At 44.6% G+C, this 23383-nt stretch overlaps 1 protein-coding gene, 1 long non-coding RNA gene and 1 other non-coding gene across 7 annotated transcripts; 2 read left to right on the forward strand and 1 right to left on the reverse strand.

Moving 5' to 3' along the window:
- Positions 1-1369: 1369 nt before the first annotated feature.
- PRMT5 (protein arginine methyltransferase 5) lies at positions 1370-10391 on the reverse strand. 3 transcript variants are annotated; one of them, XM_032343791.1, is made up of 17 exons: positions 10242-10391; positions 9442-9560; positions 9054-9139; positions 8745-8879; positions 8235-8347; positions 8039-8088; positions 6615-6778; positions 5977-6138; positions 5728-5805; positions 5577-5635; positions 5370-5492; positions 5113-5288; positions 4149-4258; positions 3803-3896; positions 3520-3636; positions 3246-3310; positions 1370-1899 (listed from the first exon to the last, which is right to left on the reverse strand). In XM_032343791.1, the coding sequence occupies exons 1-17, from the start codon at positions 10349-10351 to the stop codon at positions 1747-1749; spliced, it is 1914 nt and encodes a 637-aa protein (XP_032199682.1). In that variant the 5' UTR covers positions 10352-10391; the 3' UTR covers positions 1370-1746. The 3 variants fall into 3 exon arrangements, with proteins under 3 accessions (XP_032199682.1, XP_032199684.1, XP_032199683.1); XM_032343793.1 differs by lacking the exon at positions 10242-10391 and adding an exon at positions 10156-10214; XM_032343792.1 differs by lacking the exon at positions 9442-9560 and having other exon boundaries at positions 10242-10348.
- Positions 10392-10554: 163 nt separating this feature from the next.
- LOC116591133 lies at positions 10555-21691 on the forward strand. Of its 3 annotated transcripts, none has more exons than XR_004285848.1 (6): positions 10555-10748; positions 12956-12989; positions 13119-13219; positions 13496-13737; positions 18081-18227; positions 21655-21691. It is a non-coding gene; the product is annotated as an uncharacterized LOC116591133 (long non-coding RNA). The 3 variants fall into 3 exon arrangements; XR_004285847.1 differs by lacking the exon at positions 21655-21691 and adding an exon at positions 18941-18975; XR_004285849.1 differs by lacking the exons at positions 18081-18227; positions 21655-21691 and adding an exon at positions 13805-14592 and having other exon boundaries at positions 13496-13683.
- Positions 10697-10769, forward strand: TRNAR-ACG. The gene has a single exon. It is a non-coding gene; the product is annotated as a tRNA-Arg (tRNA).
- Positions 21692-23383: the final 1692 nt, after the last annotated feature.

Raw genomic sequence — 23383 nt, forward strand, 5'->3', positions numbered from 1 at the left:
TTTCATTGGCCGAAACCCTAGCATGGGTGGAGCCAAACTCAAATGTTTCTTAGCAACCACCAAGTTCCCACGGATTGGCTAACCTTTCCGGGAGTGGAAACGTCCTGAGGCAGCAGCCCATCGCTCTCTCATTGGTTAGATGACACGCGGAAGGCGGAGAACGCGGGCAAAGAACAAACGAGGACTCTCCCGCCCCACTCCCGGCTCCAGGTGTCTAGGCCACCGCCGAGGGCGGAGCCAGCGAGGAGGTACAGTTGACTTCTTTGCTACACTCTACTCCTGATTTCCTAAGAGTCACGGGCCCTGCTTAGCGGCGACAGCTTCGGAATAAGCAGCTGCCTTTGTCTCATGTCAGGAAGGAGGCTGGACCAGACATCCCCATTCTGAGCGGGCTGTCGACACAACCCTCCTGTCTCTTCCTGCCCTCTGTGCTTGGGCTCCAGGAAACACAAGTCTTGCCACATATTTTGCACTCTAATGGTTATTGCCTGGTTCCACAGCCACACACCTCCCATTGCAGAAGTAAAGTTGGAAGTTTCTTCGGTGACTCTTTGGGTGCAGCAATACTCAGCCCACTACCCAGAAAGAGAAGAAACTGATGTCCACTCTCAAGTTCCAACAGCTTCCAGAATCCCCATACTTTAGTTTTCCCATCTATTAGCTGCCAGAAATGTAGCTGGTTAGAACATCAAGAGCCAGGAAAATGTGTTCCAGTCTCCATCTGAATACTAACATGACATCTTTGTGTCAGTTTCAAATTCCTTCTCTGTAAAATGGAGAAATAGGACTCATGACTTCAAACTCTAACCATGTGACTTTTTTTTAATTTGACCGAGAGAGATCACAAGTAGGCAGAGAGGCAGGCAGAGAAGAGGGAAGCAGGCTCCCTGCTGAGCAGAGAGCCTGATGTGGGACAATCCCAGGACCCTGAGATCATGACCTGAGCCGAAGGCAGAGTTTTTCACCCACTGAGCCACCCAGATGTCCCTAACCATGTGACTTTATTCAAACAAAACAGGTGGCTTCTTGCTGGTGATACCTGCATGGCTTCCAGCTTCCCTCTCAAGAGCTAGCTATCAGTGCAGTGGCTCAGCAAAGTGGAAGGGGAGTGGGCTTCACTCACTACTCCCATCTTTTTCCACTGGGGCAATCTCTTCTCCCCAGAGAAAAGCCTAATCACCAATCTTAATGGACAAGACCTCTTTGCAGCTGGTCAGAAAAACCTACACCCCGGAGTCCCAAGAGTGACCATTAAACTTCCTAAATAGGAACAAAGTGAGGGCCCTTTGGGTCTTGGATAAAGGCATAGATTTGCAAACACATAGGTTTAAGTAGGGTATGGGAAAGCAGAGGCACGGGGCAGCAGGGCTGGAGCAGGAAAAGCTGTAACTTCACTTTATTTGTATTTCCTCCCACAAAACCATCATAATAGGAACAGAGATAGGCAGGGAAAGGGCTGAAAATGTGTTCAATCTGCATATTCTCAGGGCTATTCCAGGGAGCACTTGAGGCGCAGCACCTGTTGGAACAGCTTCAGATCCAGCACTAATTCCTCCCACCCTCGCTTGAAGTCTTCAGCTTGGTGGCTTGAGCCCTGCAATTAATTCTCATCCTTTGCCCACCTTGATGGAAGGCAGGAAAGCCGACTGAAATGCTCCACTCTGATGGACAGATGTACTGTACTTTCTGTGCCACAGGAGCAGAACTTGAAGCTGCTTCCAAGGCTCTGAAACACTTGCAGCAGGGCTAGAGGCCAATGGTGTATGAGCGGCCTGTGGGATTGTGAATAGCAGAACAGACTGGTGCTGTCACAGCCCACTCATACCACACCTTCTTGGAATTGCTGCATCGCCAAAAACGCACGCAGATGGTCTGGCCTTCACGTACCGTAATGGGCTGCTGCAAGAAGAAATACAGGGAGGTTCAGAGTAGAGCTGATGAACTCTATGTGGCAATGTACTGCTGAGCTGAGCATGGAAAGAAAAGGATAAAATGTGACATTCCAACCCTCATTAGTTTATTTGAAGTCTTTCAGAATGAATAATCAGAACTGAACCATCAGACACTGAACAGATCATCGAAAGTGTGATGAGTGCCGTGAACAGGCAGAGAACATGCACTGTAAGAGCACCTAGGAGAGGGAGCGCGCACCTAGTCCCAGTGGTCCCGGAAAGTTATTGGACAAGAGGAATGTTTAAGGAGACCTGGAAGATAAGTATGCTGGGTGAAAAGGTGAACAAAGAACTTTCCAGAAAGAAGAAAGGTGTGAATGCCTGAAGCAGGAAAAAAGGGTACTAGAATCATGACGAGCACTGAGTAATGTACAGATTTGTTGAATCATTATGTTGTACATCTGAAACTAATGTAATCCTGTTAATTATATTTCAGTTAAAAAAAAAAAGAAGATCCATAGGGCTGACGCAATATAATCAAGGGGACGGCAGCTGAAAAAACCACCTAAAACTAGATCACACCAAGTCTTACAATGTTAAATCTTTATCCTGAGGGCAGTAGGAAGTCATTGAAGGGTTGGGTTTTGTTTTTGTTTTTTTAAGATGTATTTATTTGAGAGAAAAAGAGCTTGTGTGCACAAGCAGAGGGGTAGGAAGAGGGAGAAAGAATCCCAAGTAGAATCCATGCTTAGCGTGGAGCCCAACACCCATGATGGGCTCAACCTCAGGACCCCAAAATCACAACCTGAGCCGAAAGCAAGAGTCAGACACTTAACTGCACCACCCAGGCAGCCTGAAGTTGTTGAAGGGTTTTAAGCAGGACAGAGACATGATCAGATTTGGGTTTTTTTTTTTTTTTAAAGATTTTATTTATTTATTTGACAGAGAGAGATCAAAAGTAGGCAGAGAGGCAGGCAGAGAGAGAGGAGGAAGCAGGCTCCCTGCTGAGCAGAGAGCCTGATGCGGGGCTAGATCCCAGGACCCTGAGATCATGACCCGAGCCGAAGGCAGCGGCTTAACCCACTGAGCCACCCAGGCGCCCCAGATTTGGGTTTTTAAAAGATGATTCTTGCTTAAGGTAGAGACTAGACAGAAGAGTAGACAGAAGAGATGTGGGGAAGCCACGCAGAAGGCACTGAAGATATCTCAAGACCTACAACAGGGCTCCAGGAGCATGTGGGAGCAGCAGAACATGGGTCACAGTCAAGCATCATTCTGAGAGTAGGGAAGGGGCAGAATACCAATGGCAAAAGTTACTTCCTTAACCCACTGAGTGTAGAAGGTGATTCCTACCTTAATGGGGAAAAGGATGGGAAACCATGAGAACATCCCAGGAGAGTGAGTCTCTGGACGGATACCTATGTGAAAAAGAAATGAAAAAATTGTGGTCTCTGTGAGTCTCCTTTTTGCCTGGAATGAGGGGAATGTCTTTTGTGACTGGAGAAATAAGTAATCAAAGACCCACATGCACAGATGTCCTGGGCTCCCTGTGACTCTAAGTGAAGCATGTACTAAGCTGCCCAGGTAACATACTTCTACCCTGACACCCACTACCCCAGACACTCACTCAGGGTGATGTCCTGATAAAGCACAGTCTCAAAGTAGCCTGCAAAACCATGAAGTACTGTGTTCACCTCCACGGGAAACTCCAAGGTGCAGTAGCGGTTGTTGTCAATCATGGGATCTGTTAGGGAAGAGTTGTGTGGATGACAAGGAACCAGAAGTTCTAGATAACTTGGTAAAGTAATATCAAGAACAAAGGAAGCTTAAAGAGAGCAGATCCGGGATAGCAAGAAACCAGAAGGTAAGCTCTTACCCTTCAGTCAGAGGACAGTCACAAAGGAACCCACCTCTGTTGGGATGGCTGAAGGTGAAACAGGGCTGGGGCGCAGAGAGCTGGTGGAAGTTGTGTAGCCGCACCACGTAAGGCATCTCAAATTGGGCCTATCCCAAGAGACCAAGCAAGAGGTAGAGCAGATAGGCAAAACACACCACTCTCCCAGGTAAAGAAGTCTGAGCCTCCCAGACACAGAAAAAGATAAAAACATTTTCACTTCAACCACTCTCCCACATCCCCATCTCCTTCACCTCTTCACCTTCTCCAGTGGAAGAAAATAGTTGATGTTAATATAGGGAAGAAAAAAAAAAAAGAGGACTAAAGAAAATGGAGCTCTCCAGAAGAGAGTGGCTTTTTACCTCAGGGTCTCGGTCCTTTTCCCGACAGGCTCGGACCTCATTGTACAGCTTGGAGGAGGAGATGGGAGCCAGAAAGGAGGTGTACTCCCCAGGGATGCTCACACCATCATCTGCAGAGCAGGAGGGTCATATAAGTTCCCAAGGGATGAAAATGGTGTCCAACTGAAAGTTCAAACCTCCCACATCAGAACAAACTGGCCAAAAGCACCTTGATCTCAGGGTCCTGAGTTCAAGCCCCGCATTGGGGCCTACTTAACATAAAATTTAAAAAAACAAAACAAAAAACAAAACAGACCCAGGCGGCTCCATGTCATCACATTCCCAGGCCAACCTACTCCCCAACTCCTGTCTTAAGAGGTGCTACTTCTAGGTAAGAACTCAAGATATTCTAATCTAGTGGTTCTTCTGTGAGTCAATAAAAGTCCTTGAGATCTGTATGAAAGCTAAGCCCAAGGTACATTTCATGTCAGTACAGGGAATCCACAGACAGACTGACAATCACGGCTCTAGTCCACTCCTCCCATTTACAGATGGAAATGCTGAGGTTCAGAAAGATTGCTCTATTTGCTAAGGGCACTGACCCACATCCAACCCACCTTCCCTTAAACCTTTTTTTTTTTTCAATTTATCTATTTATTTATTTAAAGATTTTGTTTATATATTTGATAGACAGATTACAAATAGGCGGAGAGGCAGGCAGAGAGAGAGGAGGAAGCAGGTTCCCCACTGAGCAGAGAGCCCGATGCAGGGCTCAATCCCAGGACCCTGAGATCATGACATGAGCGGAAGGCAGAGGCTTTAACCCACTGAGCCACCCAGGCGCCCCTCCCCTAAACCTTGTAACCTCCTCTGTGGCTGCTGCCCTATACCACCCCCCCACACACACTCCCCCTCCACAACCTGCCACAGCCTTCCTAGCTGATAATCCATTCTCCCTACTCAGTACATCCCAGCCTGGAGGCACCTTTTAGGAAGTGTTGGGCTCCATCCAGGCACTCAGGTGACAGTTCATTGTCAGCGAAGGAGCCTAGAAGCTCACTGACGATGATGTCTGCTTTCTCTGGAGCCACCCATTCCCGCATGTCTGATGAAACTACTGTCACCTGGCTTCCCCATTCTTCAAACTGCCAGTTCTCTAGCCTAAGATAAAGATAATGCGAGTGAGGACTCTGAAAAGAAAAACTGGCACACAAACTTCCCAGCAAGGAGGTTGCTACTTACGTCACCACGGCATTTGGGTTCTTCTCCACAGCGTACAGCTTTATCCGCCGGTCAGCCTGCTTGGCTGCCCGCAGGGAAGCGTTCACCAGCGGACCCCGGCCTGCTCCCAGCACCATTAGCACCCTAAGAAAGGGGAAGGGTCAAACTGACTTGGCAGATGAAGAAATAGGTATGCATATCTTTGGGATTATGGGGAGAAGCACTCACTGGACATTGGTATCCTTCTCTTCATCTGGCACTCGATCTAACAGACATTTATAGATGGCCTGGGCAAGGAGGGAGAGAAAAATTCATGGCTATAATCCCATCTTCACCCAGGTCAACCCAGCCCTATACTTGACCCAGACCCAAACTATACCTGCTGATACTGAGAGTATTTGATGGGGTCCTTTTCAAACACTTCATATGTCTGAGATTCCAGATTGTCCATCAGTGGCTGATGAATGAGAGGAAAAAGGCAAAGTGAGGCAGCCTGCTTCTGGCAGGGACACTGTGCCAGAATACCAAAAACTTTCACTGCCTCCTGAGCTTTGGTAGGATTTTAGGGCACCTACTGCCAGAGACATTTTCCCCATGGCTCTCTCCTCTCAGCGCACTCCAGACCCACCTGGAGCGGGGACTGCAGATAGTCTTCATAGCCCTTGGCAAAGAGTTCATAGGCATTGGGTGGAGGGCGGTTCTGGCTCAAGTATTCCAGGTACTGGAGGTAAGAGCAGAACTCCTTCTCTGAGTGGTGATTGGTGCCTGTGATGATGAACTGCACTTCCAGCTGTGAGAGAGGGCAGACAATCAGACACAGTCCTCGAACCAACCTTCTGGGATACCGTTATGGGTTATGGCCAGAGAACCCTAGTATAAGGCCTGGACCAGCAGTCTTCCAGTTCAACAAATCCCTCCAGGTATCAACAAAGCAGCATGAGGCTTCAGTAAACTCATAAAGCCCTTCTATATCCCTCCTATGTCATGTAAGCATCATCATGGCTCAAACAGCCCTCTGGATCCTCGCTGTAACATCTTAAATGAAACCCTCTATAAAGTTCTCATTAGATCTAGTTCCTTTTGAAATGTTTCTGGGACTCCTACTGCCATTTGCCTCTTTGTTCTCAAGACCTCCAACTTTGCTGAAATTGCTCTCCAGAAACCAGAGAGGAAGACAATCAGTCCCACCGGGAAAAAAACATCACATACATATGAGTAAGGCAAGAGGATTAGCTAGAGTACCTCTGAAACCCTTTTACCACCCACCTTGAGGAGCCGGAAGATCAGCCTCTGGTGCATCTTAGAAAGAACAGGAAATCCCTTCTTATTGGTCAGGAAAATGCTGGTGGGGAGAATAGCTGCTTTGATGGGCTCCCCAAGCCAACGATCAATGACATGATTAGATGGGAGGTCAGCCCCAATTTCAAGAGCTATGAAAAGATAAAGACCACTTACCAACTGCTAGGCAAGACAGCTTTCCTTTGTGCTTTTTTCTGCAAGATCTGTTGACTACCTAAGAGCAAGGCAGACTGAGGCAGAGTAGCAAAACTGCCCAGCAGCCAAGTATACATGAAACTCCTGATTTTTTTTTTAACTGTATCCAGCTTCACTAAAGATACTTTTCATGAACAATCATGGTTATTTCAGGCAGGACATGGGCAGACAATCCTCAACAGTATACAACTACTTTCAAACTCTCTTCCTCAGTGGACTACCAAAATCAGAGAGCTACAGTAAAACCCAAAGATGTGATGCTCTGAACAGGGAAAGTTTAGAGTGTGGGTTGACGGTTCACATTTAGCATGTTGTTTCACAACTTTTCAAAGGGGACCCTGACTTTCAAGAAATTAAATGAAAATGGCAGAATTTTCAATCTGAAGATCCACAAGCTAAAAGAGGAACTCTTTTGAGGGATGCCACCTCCGTGGTGACAATCCAATGTCCATATTGTTTGACATACTAGGAATAATGTTTTGGGGTCAGGTTCCAACAGGTCCCTGGGTTAAGGGAGTCAAGTCTATATTGAAGGCATAGAGGGGAAAAGAGGATGTAAAAAATGAACTTTAGTTTTTCCCCACCACAAGGCATCTGTGCCAAGGTGGCTAATGTGTATCAACATCAAGTAATCCCTCCTCTGGGGCACCTGGTGGCATGTTAAGTGTCTGCCTTCGGCTCATGATCCCAGGGTCCTGGGATCGAGTCCTGCCTTGGGCTCCGTGCTTCATGGTAAGCCTGTTCTCCCTCTCCCACTCCCCAGCTTGTGTTCCCTCTCTCACTATGTCTCTGTCAAAAAATAAATAAAATCCTAAAAAAAAAAAAAAAAAAAGGAATCCCTTCTCCTGGGAACCAAGAGGAAGCTTCTCAAAACTAGAAGGGAAGGTGTTCCCTCTCCCATGCCACTCCCCCAGTATTAATCTAGCTTTGGAGATATTCTATTAGTGACATATGCCCTTCCTCCAAAACAACAATGAAGTGTTCTGTGTGCTAACAATATAACTTTAAAAAAGAGTAAAACAAAATTCTGCATTTTTTATAAAAATTGATAAAAAGCAGTATTTCAAACTGTAAAGTCACCAGAAGTACACAGCTATCAAAAATGCACACACTCCACTTGGCACCTCTGAAACTCCTGATTCTTATTCACAGGAGGTCAGAGAAGGGAAACCTACCCAAGACCCTGGTAGACTTACCCACCGCAATCCTTTTGCTATAGTCACACAAGGTCCGGAAGTTGTGCCACCTGTCCAGGGTCAAATACACAAAAATACAATCAAATATATATGGCCCACTAATCACCATAGCCGGAGGAGACTACCCTACAGGCTCTACCCTGTACTTCCCCTCCCCCTCCCCTCTGCCCTGGTACAGCAGCAAAAGGAGACATACCACATCCATGTCTTCTCCTCTCCACTATATTCCTCTGTATGTGTACTCGGTGCATTCTCAATGATATCATCTCTCAGGTCCTCTGGAGCCACCAAGGGTACCCGCATCCAGAACTGCACATGAACAAATACCCTTAGTTCTAAGTACCCTTAGATCTCCATTTTGAATTCATGGGGTCCAGAATGCTTCCTTCAATTATCTTGATCCAGATCTCAAGTTAATCCTTTTATATGTTTTTCCCAACTTGTGATTATATGTACCCATACTCATACCTTGTATATATCCTTATGTAAATATCTGTCCTGTTCTTAAATGCAACTATAAGTTTCTAGAAATAACTGCACATTCTCTATGTTTTCTATCCCTCTGCTTACTACTTTTAGATGGTGGTAGGCAGTACTGACATTTCAGTTCTGCCAAATGTACCCTTTACTGAATGGCTAGGAACAAGGTACGTAGCACAGCCTGACTACCATAATATGCAGCAGGAAATGAGGTTCTCAGCCATACCATGGATGAGTGATGGCCAGTATGGATGTGGTTGGTCAAAACCCTGGCCAAGTTTGTGTTATCTTCCTGATTTAGGGGCAGCAGGAAAGCTGGAAGGCCCAAATATGCCCCAAAATTCAGCTCCTGTAACATGGCCTGGAATGGAGAACAAGAGGAAAAGGTTAAGAGCTAGCAACCCAAATAACTTTGACTGCATTATATTAGATAGTATTACTAAGTTGTGGGAGGAAAAAAAAGGCTCTCTGCACCCAGCCGGGTTAAGAACTTGATCTCTAAAAAAGATCCAGTGGAGAGGTCAAACAGTCTTACCGCCTCAGAGTTCCTGCGAATCTTCTCCACTTTTGAGTCTGGCCGAATCCATGGGGAAAGCTTTCCCACAATTAGCGTATTCCAGTCTGCACTCCCCCCATCCAAGAAAGACAAAGACTAAATGAGGTTCAGCACTTGCTCAATTTCTATTTCTTAACAGGAAATAGAGAGTAGAGTTGAAAGACAAAGACTTTTTCTATCAGAGATGTGGGATAGCCTGATGCAGAATAAACTAAGGCTTTTTAAGCAGGTAAGCAAGAAGAAAACAAGTTATCTATGTCCCAGAACTAATCAATATGTCCAAGTCAGGAAAGGAGGAGAGTAAGGGCACTGTTAGAGCAGTTGTTACTGCCTCTAATAATTAAGGGGCATATGGGATGGTCCCTACCCCTTCCTGACAGCAGTAGGTCTGATCGTGTCTGGGGGCCCGGCCGATTCTTAGCAGGTTCCTGAGTGAACTCCCTCTTGAAACGCGGGTGGAAGACAGGCATGCAGAGGAAATCAAACCTACAACCGCGACAGACCCAGAATCGTCATGTAAAGAGAGTAGCAGTGCCCAAAAAATCCAAGCAACTGGATTAGGCTATCTCAATTCTGCACAACCCTTTTAGCCACCATCAGTCACCCGACTGGACTACTAAATTCAGCCCACCTTGGTGCCTATCACTTCCGCTGCACTGTGCCTCACTTTCTTCCCACAACATAGGCATGGAAAAGGAGAAAAGATAAAAGCCACGCCAAGTGGATTTTCTACTCTGCTGTCTTGGGTTTTCCAAGACTGTCACATCCAGATTTGCCCCAGTACCGCCCATGCCTTCCCCCTCAAGGTTTATCTCTTCTCTTCCTAACCCTCTAACACTCCCCCGACTCGCAGACTATAATCCCGCTCTCCGGGGCCCTGGAGGTCTGTAGTCCCCTTTTTGAGTTTACCTGACAACTCCCCTGACTTTGGGGCTCAGTGACCATATGCCCCAGCAAGTTTTTGTTTGGTTGGTTTTTGTTTTTCTTTTTTTCCCACACTCCAGGCTCTAAGGCTTTTCGATCCTCCCCCAAGGAGTAATGGTTTCTCCCGCCCTAATCTTACCCACTCCGACCGCCTAACCCCTGCCTCTTGAGGATGACTAGTCTGACCCTCTTCGACCCCGAGTTCGGAGCCCGCATTCCGCTTGCGGAGGTCTGGGCCCTCACCCCTGCTTGGCCACAGCCCCCAGAGTGTCAGCTATTTCGGGGACGCAGTTCAGGTCCCGCCCGCTGGACACGCGGCTCCCACCAGCACCTCCGACCGCCATCGCCGCCATCTTTTCCCTCGCGCTGTCCACGCCGGGATTCCTTGCTATTAGCAGCCAATCACAAAGCCAGAAAAAAGCCCCCGGAAGGCGGGATAAGTCGCCCTAACAACCAGAGCGTCTTCTAGGGCTTCAGAGCAGGAGGCGTAGGGGTTCTTCCCGCCAATCCGCGGGCTGCACAGTGACGTACGACGTGGCTCCGGAAGATCCACCAATCTCAGGGTCTGATTCTCGACGAACTTCAATCTCCCATAATGCTTCGTGAATTCATGGACCTCTGTTGCGGGACTACACGTCCCATGAAACCCTACAGTAAAAGCTTGAAGTAACATCACGGAGAAAGCAGTAATTGTCTCAGGGCCAGTGGCGCAATGGATAACGCGTCTGACTACGGATCAGAAGATTCCAGGTTCGACTCCTGGCTGGCTCGGTGGGACGAAAGCTCCTTTATTGGGCCGCATCTTTTTTAAGTCTCCCTTCCTTTCCTTAACGTTTAAGTCTCCCTTCCTTTCCTTAACGCTCTCCGAAGTTTTCTTGTTCTTCATGCTTTCGTTTTTCAGGTCTTAATTTGATTGAGTTCTGCAGCCATCTATATCAGCTTTTTTCCGTTAATTCAGAGTTGGTCTTGTGCCACTGCTTGGGTCCATCTAAACCTTGAGAAAATTGGGGTAATGGCGGGTGCTCTTAAAATGGCATTGTAGAGCCTTAGTATAGTTACAAATAGATTGTGGCAATTCAGCCACTAATTCCTCATGATTCTAAATCTCAAAACACAAAAGGTAAACACACACGCACACGCACGCACGCACTCCTTCACAGTGAAGCATTACAACGGAGAGGAGTCATGAACTGCCTAGCGGAGGCCTGGGAAAATATCTTCATTCTTGTTAGAGGGACAGAATGGAAGGAGAGGAATGAAGCAAGGAAAGACACAGGGAAGAGAAAGGGGATACCCTAAGGCAGTGAGCCCAGAGGTGTTGAGGGCCTGGCAGCGGAGATGGAAAGGAGAGCACAGTACAAAAGGCCCGAAGAAGGAGGCGTTGACAGAACTTCGGAACTGCCTGGCTAGGAGCCTTAAGAAAGAGGAATCTGGGTTCTGGCCTCTCTCTGAGTGAAACAAGAAAGAAGTGGGTTTAGGGACAGTCAGAGTCGGGTTTGGAAAGCTGAATTAATTGGACGCCTAGGGGGCGCTGTGTAATAGAGAGTTGGATGAACAGTGAGGTGAACCAGACAAGATTTGGAAATGGCCAGAAGAGAGGTAGTGACAAAAGCCACCAGACTGAATGAGATCATCCTGGCTCGTCTGGGACAAAGTCCTTGGACACATGGTAAGGGTGTGGATAGGATAAGCTCTAAAGAGCCATGGGTGCAATGTAAGTGCTCCAGAAGGATGAAATTCTGAAAGCCAAACAAGTTAAGAAAATATCTATGAAGCCTAGAGGGGTTGGAAGTGCTTTTGTCTCATCTTAGTCCTCATTTGGTTCTTGCAGATACTACTACTAAAGCTGCTACAACAACAACTACTACTAGGCTTTGTTTTTAAAATGATGTTATTTATTCCTTTGTCAAAGAGAGAGCACAAGCAGGAGGAGTGTCAGGCAGGGGGAGAGGAAGGCTCCCCACTGAGCAAGGAGCCCATTGCCCATGTAGATGCAGGACTGGATCCCAGGACCTTGGGATCATGACCTGATCCCCTGGGATCATGACCTGATCCAAAGGCAGACATCCAACTGACTGAGCCACCCAGGGTTTCTTTCCTTTTTTTTTTTTTTTTTTTTTTAAGATTTTTATTTATTTACTTGACAGAAGTGAGAGATCACAAGTAGGCAGAGCAGCAAGCAGAGAGAGAGGGGGAAGCAGGCTCCCTGCGGAACAGAGAGCTAGATATGGGGGTCAATCCCAGGACTTTGAGATCATGACCTGGCCTGAAGGCAGAGGCTTAATTCACTGAGCCACCCAGGTGTCCCAGGCTTTATTTCTGAAAACAGTTTTAGATTTACCCAAAAGTTGCCCAGACAGTGCAGGGAGTTCCCATATGCCTCCCCACAGGTTTCTCTATTACTAACATCTTAACATATATGGTACATTTATTACAACTCATGGACCAATGCTGATACATTTTTAATAGCTAAAGTCCATAGTTTATACAGATTTCCTTAGTGTTTACCTAATGTCTCCTTGGCTCCTCTGGGCTGTGTCAAGTTTCTCAGTTGTTCCTGGTTTTTGATGGCCTTGATAGTTTTGAGAAATACTGGTCAGGCATAGTATGGAATACCCCTCTATGGGAATCTGTCTGATTGTTTTCTCAGAATGACACTGGGATTATGGGTTTGGGGAGGAAGATCACAGAGATAAAGTGTCATTTTCATACTGTCATGTCAATAGTAGGTACTATCAACATCATTTATGACTATTGATGTTGACCTTTATCACCTGGCAAAAGTAGTGTTTATCAGGTTCCTCTACTGTAAAATTACACTCTCCCCAGCCCCTTTCATCCTATGCTCATTGGAAGGAAGTCACCATGTGCATCCCATACTTAAGGGGTAGGGAGTTATGCTGGCCCTCCTTTAGGGCGGAGTGTCAACAATATTTATTTGGAATTCTTCCCTGCAGGTCTTATGAGTAGGTAGCTGTCCAAAGGAAGTGGGTGAGTGCTTTACCAACACTGTAAGAGGTAAAAGAGAGTTTGGAGGAGGCCTGCTTGTTCTGTGCCCCAGCTGTGCCCAACCAAACTCTACATTCAGAGAAGACTTATTAGATGTTGTTTCTTCTTCAGAAGCTAATTATCTGGGCTGTGGACCATCTGTGCTCCTGGCATCTTCCTCCTGATGTCGAGCTGGTGGCTGCTTTGTTGGTTGTTAACTAACCCATCCATGGGTAAGAGTGAGGGAGGAATATCTATGAAACAGTAATGTAAGTTTTGCCATTGGTTAAAATAATTTTCGAAAGAACTTGTGCAAAAAGAGCCTGGAATGTCTGGCTGGCCTTAAAATAACTTCACAATGGGCTGAATTTCATTTGTCTGTGATGTCTTTTTTTTTTTCTTTCTTTCTTTCTTTTTTTTCATTCAAAATGGCCCCAGGTCTACGGCAAGCATGATGCTGAACAGTTCCCAGTAATTCCATACTGCATTGCTCCCCGCCTTTCCGACAGCACTTTCTTGTGACTTCTAGAAACAGCAGGTACTATGAGTCTGCCTATATGAGCCAGAGAGAAGCAGAAGCAAAGGAGTGAAAAAGAAATAGAGCACCTGGTAAAGTCAGAGTTGGTGAAGAAGTCTGTCTTCTGTTCAGCCTCCCTCTGCCCTGCCCTCCATGCTGAACTCTTGTGCTCAGAAGCATGTAAGTCACTGACTGGAACGCCTACTGGATGCAAGCCTTTACTGAGATGAAAAGGTAGGGAGATGGTAGGTCAGAGGGAATACCCTGGGTATTTGAGAAATAATGTTACTTTCTTCAACAGGAGCCAGTGACCAACAGGCAGAACCTTGGAAACTTTTCTGGAATGGAAAGAGTATCCTCTCGCTGAGAATTCTCCCCTTGCCCCTCCAGCCCCTTCCCCTCACATTCCTCACCTCCAGGCCCAGTTCTTTTACCTGATCCTGTTTTTGTGACCTTGTTTAAACACCTCCAGCCCATTGTAAACACTCCTTTCATGCTCAGCTCCTCCCTCAGCACTTACCTCCCTCCCCAGCACCCCTTCACTCACCTCTGTGCCTGCCCAGCCAGCTAAACTCTTCAACACCAAAATAATGGCCTGTTTGACCCTCCTACTGCTCCAAATTGCTTCTGTACAATCAAGGCTGTCCTGCAGCTACCAAAGTGGCAGAGTTACTGAGGCAAAATAATCTGTGCCGATTTGCATTCTCTTCCTTGTCAGCTCTATTATACAGTGTTTATCTGTCAAAATGAATAGAAAGTAGAAACTGTTCTGGAACACAGGAAAAGATGGAAAATTACCCGATTTGTTTACAAAGCCAGAACATACCGAATAGCAAAACCTGTCAGAAGAAGCCCCCTGCCCCAAAAAAATCCTATAGACCAATCTCACTTATGAATATATATGTAAAAATCCTAAAATATTTAAGTTTAACACATAAAAGACAGCAGTATATTAATATAATAATTACATACCACAACCAATTAGGGTTTAATGTTGGAACTTAAGATTAGGTCTGAAGAAATTTATTTAAATAAAAGATCAAAAATAAACCAAACAAGGGACACCTGGGTGGCTCAGTGGGTTAAAGCCTCTGCCTTCGGCTCAGATCATGATCCCAGAGTCCTGGGATCGAGCCCCACATCAGGTTCTCTGCTCAGCAGAGAGCCTGCTTCCTCCTCTCTCTCTCTGCCTGCCTCTCTGCCTATTTGTGATCTCTGTCTGTCAAATAAATAAAATCTTAAAAAACAAAACAAAACAAAAACCCAGTAAACTAAAAACAGGAAGTCATTTAAAAAAAAGAAAAGAAAAGAAAAAGAAAAACATCTGATCATTTTTAAGAGTCACCAAACAGAACATGGCAAATCAATTCCATTTGCTGTAAATACTCCTAATAATCTTAATATTCTTCATATATAAATGCATATGTGTGTGTGTATATATATATATATATATATATATATATATATATATATATGTCATTTAGTATTATTGTGAAGAACCTGGAAATTTTAAGAAAGGGTTATAACTTTTGGAAAGAGAGACAAATTTATCACTGTTTGCAGATGATATGATTGTATACATAGAGAATCCATGAGAATCAATTTTAAAATGAGAATTAATAACAGAATTCAGAAAAGTCACTTGATACAAGACAAATACAAATCTGTAGCCTTTCAAATGCTGAGAATCACCAGTCAGAAGACATAATTAATAAAAATATCCCAATAACATGATAGTCAAGATAATGGACTATGGAGCCAGATGGTTAAAGCTCTGTTCATCCACTTACTAACTACATGACCATAACCTCTCTGGCCTCGGTTTCCTCGTCCATAAAATGGGAATGTAAATAATAGTACTTATCTCATAAAGCTGTTAAGAGGATTAGTTAAGTTTTGGGTTTGTTTTTTCTTTTTTATTATAAGTCATACAGTTTCATTGTTGTTGTTGTTTTTTAAGATTTTTATTTATTTATTTGACAGACAGAGATCACAAGTAGGCAGAGAGGCAGGCAGAGAGAGAGGAAGAAGCAGGCTCCCTGCTAAGCAGAGAGCCTGATGTGGGGCTCGATTCCAGGACCCTGAGATTATCACCTGAGCCGAAGGCAGAGGCTTTAACCCACTGAGCCACCCAGGCGCCCCTAGGGTTGTTTTTTTAAAAAATATTTTATTTCTTTATTTGCCAGAGAGAGAGACAGTGAGAGAGGGAACACAAGTGGGGGAGTGGGAGAGGGAGAAGCAAGCCGAGCAGGGAGCCTGATGAGGGGCTGGATCCCAGGACTCTTGGGATCATGACCTGACCCAAAAGCAGGTGCTCAACAAATGAGCCATCCAGGCACTCCAGGATTAATTAAGTTTAAATTAGTTACAAATACTAAAGCATTGAGAACCTACCCTGCACATAATAAGCCTTCAATACTATGATTAGTTTTTTCCTCATTCACTACAATAACAAGAACACTGCTATAAAATACTTAGCTAGAACCTTCCTGAAAAATGTGAAGAACCTATGTAAAGAAAATTACAAACTTTTGCTGAGAGAAAAACTGAAAGACAGAAATAAAATGGAGAGACAAGCCATGTTCTTTAAAAAAAATCTTATAAAGATGTCAATTCTTACCAAATTAATTTCTCACTTTTACAACATCCAATCACAACTCTAATGGAATCTTTTGTTACTTGATAAAATGATTCTACTGTTCATTTGTAATAAAAATCAGACAAGAAAAGCAAAGAAAATTCAAAAAAGGAGGAGAAAGGAGAAGGAACTGACTCTATACTTTAAGCCCTTTACCTTAAACCCTTTATGAAATAAGCAGTAGATAAATAAAGGGCTACAATGTGCAGTTGGTTTAAGAATAGGGAGACTAAAAGAGCTAAACCAGTAGCCCAGAAACAGACCAGTTATATGTGTATACATGTTTGTAATGAAATATATGATTTGATTTGTAATAATAAAACCAGCTAACATACTGAGCCCTTATTTTGTGACAGGTTCTATGAAAAGCACTCTACAGGGACGCCTGGGTGGTTCAGTGGGTTAAAGCCTCTGCCTTCGGCTCAGGTCATGATCCCAGGGTCCTGGAATCGAGCCCCGCATCAGGCTCTCCAGCAGGGAGCCTGTTTCCTCCTCTCTCTCTGCCTGCCTCTCTGCCTACTTGTGATCTTTCTCTCTGTCAAATAAATAAATAAAAATCTTTAAAAAAGAAAGAAAGAAAGAAAGAAAGAAAGAAAGAAAAGCACTCTACATTCGCAAGAACTCTGTGAGATAGGAGGTATTATTCTCTTGGTCTTAGAAAGATAAAGTGAGTTGCCCCCCTAAGAAGGGGTTTAGATGGGATACAAACTTAGGTCAACTGACTCTGGAGCCTTTGATCTTAACCTTAAGGCATATTATCTATAATTTTCCTTCCAGAAAGCTATTCTAGACAATCTTCACGAACTGGGACAAAGATTAATTAAGAGAAATGCTTAGTGTAGCATTTTTTAAATGATTACAAAGAATGTAAAATAACAAGTTGGATATCCTATAGAGGTATGGTTAAATAAATCATCCATGCAATGAAATCTTAAGCAGCCATTAAAATCAATGTAGCCAGAGAAAATTTAATAACATGGAGGGGCGCTCAATGATATGCTCTTCTGACACAAATTACAAACTGTACATACAGAATGACTTTGATATGTGGGGAAAAATGGTATTTTCCAAATTTTCTGTAATAAACATGTTTATATTATAGGGAAGACATTTTTAAAAATGAGTATAAAACCAAGGTGCCTGGGTGGCTCAGTCAGTTAAGCATCTGCCTTTGGCCCAGGTCATGATCCCAGGGTCCTGGGATCAAGCCCCACATCTGGCTCTCCACTCAGCAGAAAGACTGCTTCTCCCTCTCCATCTGCTGTTCCCTGCTGCTTGTGTTCTCTCACTCTGTCAAATAAATAAAATCTTAAAAAAAAAAAAAAAAAAAAAGATGAGTATAAGACCTGTGCCCTTCCCGGGCTTTCTGATTGTTTAGATCCTTCTTTCTGTTGAAGACCCCACCCCTGCCCTGTCTCCAGGCCCCTGATGCCCCATCTTCAGCAGTTATTCTCACCTCAAAGCACTAAAATAGCCCTCCTACACAGACTAGTATTTGTTCAGTCCTGTCTCTATGCCAGGCACTTTTATTTATTTATTTTTAAGATTTTACTTATTTATTTGACAGACAGAGATCACAAGTAGGCAGAGAGGCAGGCAAAGGCGGGGAGGGGGAAGCAGGGAGTCTAATGCGGGGCTCGATCCCAGGAGCCAAGGATCATGACCTGAGCTGAAGGCAGAGGCTTTAACCCACTGAGCCACCCAGGTGCCCCTATGCCAGGCATTTTAAATATATTATCTCACTTAATCCTCAGGACATAATCTTCTGGGGGAAGAATTACTGATATACCCATTCTGTAGATGAGAAAACTGAGATTAAGTATCTTGAATGAAGTTATGCTTTGGTTAAATGGTGGAGCTAGAATGAGAATCCAGTTCTTCTAATTCCCAACTCACTGCTTTTTCTTCTTCTTTTACCTTTCCCAAAATGTGGTCCAAGAACCTTGGGGCTCCCTGAGACCCTTTTCAGGAGGTGCTTGAGGATCTCCTACATGTCTGTGTGAGGCCAAGTTTTCTTTATTCAACCAAAGCCATGTATCACCACAAAAAGAAGATAAAGGAATTCACTTGTCTTCTATTAAACCAGGTGTCAAGGAGATTTATAAAAATAAAAAACAATGTTACTCTTGTTGTTAAATTTTGTTTGTTTCAGAAAATATACTTTTTTTTTTTTAAGATTTTATTTATTTATCAGAGAGAGAGAGGGAGAGAGCGAGCACAGGCAGACAGAACGGCCGACAGAGGCAGAGGGAGAAGCAGGCTCCTCGCTGAGCAAAGAGCCTAATATGGGACTCGATCCCAGGACGCTGGGATCATGACCTGAGCCTAAGGCAGCTGCTTAACCAACTGAGCCACCCAGGCGTCCCAGAAAATATACTTCTTTTACTAAAATGTATTTTTGGAGTGCCTGGGTGGCTCAGTTGGTTAAGTGTCTGCCTTCGGCTCAGGTCCTGGGACTGAGTCCTCTATCAGGCTCCCTACTCGCCAGGGAGTCTGCTTCTCCCTCTCACTCTGCCCCTCCCCTCTGCTCGTTCTCTCCTTCTCTCTCAAATAAATAAAATATATCTTTTTAAGATTTTATTTATTTATTTGTCAGAGAGAGAGCAAGAGAGGAGGGAGAACAGAAGGGCAAGGCAGAAGCAGGCTCCCCGCTGAGCAAGGAGCCCGATGAGATGCGGGACTACATCCCAGGACCCTGGGATTGTGACCTGAGCCGAAGGCAGCAGTTTAACCGACTGAGCCACCCAGGCGTCCCTCTCACATAAATAAAATCTTTACTTTATTTTTATTTCTTTTCAGCGTAACAGTATTCATTGTTTTTGCACCACACCCAGTGCTCCATGTAATACGTGCCCTCCTTAATACCCACCACCTGGCTCCCCCAACCTCCCACCCCCCTAAATAAAATCTTTTAAAAATGTATTATTTATGCTAACATGCAATGAGCTTTTTTTAGTGAATTAATAAATTCTTTAAAATTTTCTCAGTTTTAATTTTTTTTATTGGGAAAATATTCGGCTTATTCAGTTTATTGTGAATGTCTGGAATATCAGATACATCATTTCAATATATAAATATCCAATCACAATTCAAAGTCCAATTTAGATTACCTGGATTTTTTCTTTGCTTTTCTCTAACAATGACAACGAAGACCCTTCTATATTTTATTAGTTTCTTTATTTTTTTAAAAGATTTATCTGACAGAGATCACAAGTAGGCAGAGAGGCAGGCAGAGAGAGAGAGGGGGAAGCGTGGGGCTCCATCCCAGGACTCTGGGATCAGGACCTGAGCTGAAGGCAGATGCTTAATAACTGAACCACCCAGGTATCCCTATCTTCAACTTTTTCTGAATAAAAAGTTTCTGTTCTTGGGGCGCCTGGGTGGCTCAGGGGGTTAAGCCACTGCCTTCGGCTCGGGTCATGATCTCAGGGTCCTGGGATCGAGTCCCGCATCGGGCTCTCTGCTCGGCAGGGAGCCTGCTTCCTCCCCTCTCTCTCTCTGCCTGCCTCTCTGCCTACTTGTGATCTCTCTCTGTCAAATAAATAAATAAAAATCTTTAAAAAAAAAAAAAAGTTTCTGTTCTTAAGACATAGGCTTAAAATTCATATATTTGATATTAGTACATGGCATTTTATCTGTAATAAGAAGGAGATCAAATTTCAATGAATACTAGAAAACTATTCAGCCCTTACTCATTATTTACTGTTTTTTCCCCTCTGACATGATGCAGAAAGTGCTTTTGGTTCTATGTCTGCCACCAGGGACTATGTACTACGTTCACAAACTTGAGATCTAATCAAGAACATATTCAAGAGGCACCTGGGTGGCTTAGTTGTTAAGCATCTGCCTTTGGCTCAGGTCATGATCCCAGGGTCCTAGAATCAAGCCCCACATAGGCTCCCTGTTCAGTAGAAAGCCTGCTTCTCCCTCTCCCACTCCCCCTGCTTGTGTTCCCTCTCTTGCTGTGTCTCTCTCTCTCTCTGTCAAATGAATAAATAAAATCTTTTTTAAAAAGAGCTAAGGAAAAAAAATCATTATTTTTTTGAAAAAGATCATATTCAGGAAGATTTATTTGAGAGAAAGAGAGAGAGGAGCAGGAGTAGAAGAGAAGGAGGGGCAGAAGCAGACTCCCTGCCGAGGTGGGGCTCGATTCTAGGACGCTGAGATCAGGACCTGAGCCGAAGGCAGACACTTAACTGAGCAGACACTTAACTGAGCCACCGACTGAGCCACCCAGGTGCCCCAAGATCATACTTAAAGATCAAAGCAGGGGCGCCTGGGTGGCTCAGTCGTTAAGTGTCTGCCTTGGGCTCAGGTCATGATCCCAGGGTCCTGGGTTTGAGCCCCACATCGGGCTGCCTGCCTGCTTCTCCTTCTCCCATTCCCTCTGCTTGTGTTCCCTCTCTTGCTGTGATTCTCTCTGTCAAATAAATAAAATCTTAAAAAAAAAAAAATCAAAGCAGTTGTGACTTAATGGAACTTGGATACTATATGACTCCACCTTGGCAAAGGGTTACATTCAAGAAACTCCATGGGAGCTCTGAAACCTTATTAGGTGCCAGATAGGATTTCTAAGTACTTTGCGTGTAATAAGTCATTCAATTATCACAGCAAACTTCTGAGGTGAGTACTGTGACCATCCCCAGCTTACAAATTGGGAAACTAAGTAAGGTGTGGAGAGAGGGGGTATCTGTTGCAATGTCACAAAACTTGAAGAGGCCTGGCTTGCATGAACCCATACAGTCTGGTTCCAGAACCTGCTGTCCTAAGACCCTCTGGTACCTTAGGTCCAGGTATGTCTTTTCCAAGCAACATCATGTTTACTGATTTGCTTATCCTGGACTCTGGGAAGAGGATGCCCCACACATCAGATGGACATCCCTTCCACTAGAAAGTGCTATCCTCTCAAGTATATTGACACAACAGTACAGATACTGGGCTCTAGTGAGTGCAGGGAGTTGAAGACACAGAGGACTACTGGCAAACAGAGGATCTGGGTCTACGAAGCTGGGGCCAGATCCTGAAGACCTCGCCAGCGTCCTCCTGCCACCCCATGAGGTTGATGGACACCTTTCCTGCCACTGCCCCATCCTATGCAGGTCCTCCTTTAGAGGCCTTACCAAGTGTCCTAACTGTCCCTCCTCTCATATCCCTCTGCCGGGCCAATTTTTATGATGATTCTAATTTGCTTTTCTTAAGTATTTTGTAATTTTCACTTCATTTTGTCATTTCTACAAAGAGAGTCCCCATAGCTTAGCTGTGGATCAGGTCCTTGAGGACCTTGTTTTATGAAGAGAGCTTGCAATTAGGCCTTGTTCCTGCCCCCAGTGTAGCCCCTCTCTCCAGTAACCTAACTTATATCCCCAGTTCAATGTCTCTTTCAAACAGGTTTAGGGCTAGAAAGAAAACCAGAATACTTGTGTGATGGTGAATTTATGTGTTTCAACTTGGCTAGCCTATAGTACCCACTTATTTATTTTTTTAAGTAATTATTTTATTTATTTATTTGATAGAGACAGCGAGAGAGGGAACACAAGCAGGAATGGGAGAGGGAGAAGCAGGCCTCCCGCTGACCAGGACTCTGGGACCAACCTGGATCAAAGGCAGAAGCCCAACAATTAAGCCACCCAGGTGCCCAGATTTTATTTATTTGAGGGGGGAGGGGCAGAGGAGAGGGACAAGTAGACTCCCCGCTGGGCAGGGAGGCTTGACATGGGGCTCCATGTCAGGACCCCCAAGATCATGACCTGAGCCAAAGTCAGACACTTAACCAACTGAACCACCCAGGTGCCCCAGTACCCAGTTTTTTTTTTTTTTTAAGATTTTATTTATTTATTTGACAGACAGAGATCACAAGTAGGGAGAGAGGCAGGCAGAGAGAGAGGAGGAAGCAGACTCCTCGCTAAGCAGAGAGCCCGACGCAGGGCTCGATCCCAGGACTCTGAGATCATGACCCGAGCCGAAAGCAGAGGCTTCAACCCACTGAGCCACCCAGGCGCCCCAAGTACCCAGTTATTTAAGCAAACACTAATCTAGGCGCTGCAGTGAAGACATTCTGTGGATGGGGTTAACATCTATGATCAGCTGACTTTAAGTAGAGTACTCTTGATTACGCAAAAATGTCTCATCAGATCAGTTTAAGGCCTTTTTTCTTTTTCTTTTCTTTTCTTTTTTTAAAAGTAAATTCTGCTCCTTACATGGGGTCCCTAACAAGACCCTGAGATTAAGAGTTGCATGCTCTTGATCTGGCCAGCCAGGCACCCCGGTTTAAGGCCTTTAGAGCAAAAACTGAGGTTTCCCACTGAAGAGGAAGTTCCATCTCAAGACAGCAAGAATCACTTCTGCATGAGTGGCCTGCCTATAGCCCGCCCTGCAAATTTCAGAATTGCCAGCCCCAAAATCACATGAGCCAATTCCTTAAAATAAATCTCATTTTATATAATACAATAAATAGAAAAAGTAATAATACAATATAATATAAAACATAAGTTCTTTTTCTCTGGAGAACACTGACCTTGCTCTTTAGATAACTCTTTTCTAAATTCTAGGCTGATTGTTTACTTTTGATTATATGTTCTTTCTTCAGCCAGGCTTGGCACATTTAGGTCTCGCTAAATTTCAGTTGTATTTTTCTAGACCAGGAAAGCCACTTAGGCTAGACCTCAACCACTCAAATACAAAGCACTTTTCACAGTAAATTATTTCTACAGATTGCTAATCTTGTCCATTATCAGTTGACTCCTAAATTTTCACTGTCTCAAGATATAAGGAAATCTACCAGTTCCTTTAACAAAACCTAGCCCAGGGCGCCTGGGTGGCTCAGTGGGTTAAGCCGCTGCCTTCGGCTCAGGTCATGATCTCAGGGTCCTGGGATCGAGTCCCGCATCGGGCTCTCTGCTCAGCAGGGAGCCTGCTTCCCTCTCTTTCTCTCTGCCTGCCTCTCCATCTACTTGTGATTTCTCTCTGTCAAATAGATAAATAAAATCTTTAAAAAAAAAAAAAAAAAAAAAAAAAAAAAAAAAAACCTAGCCCAGGTCCTTCGAGATGGGGAAGGTGGAAAGACTGTTAAGGGGTGAGGGACCTCACAGCGAGGCTGGACCTCAGGAATTTCCCTCTCTTTTCCGGAGCATCAGGCTGGCCTCTAGATGGCACTAGATTTCCTCTGTGCTGGCTGAGGAAGAAGGCAGGGTCACGGCCCCAGAGACCTGGATAGTCACCCTTTGTTGAGAACCTTGGGACAGA

Source organism: Mustela erminea, chromosome 5 (genome assembly GCF_009829155.1).
Source record: "Mustela erminea isolate mMusErm1 chromosome 5, mMusErm1.Pri, whole genome shotgun sequence".
Classification (NCBI taxonomy): domain Eukaryota; kingdom Metazoa; phylum Chordata; class Mammalia; order Carnivora; family Mustelidae; genus Mustela; species Mustela erminea.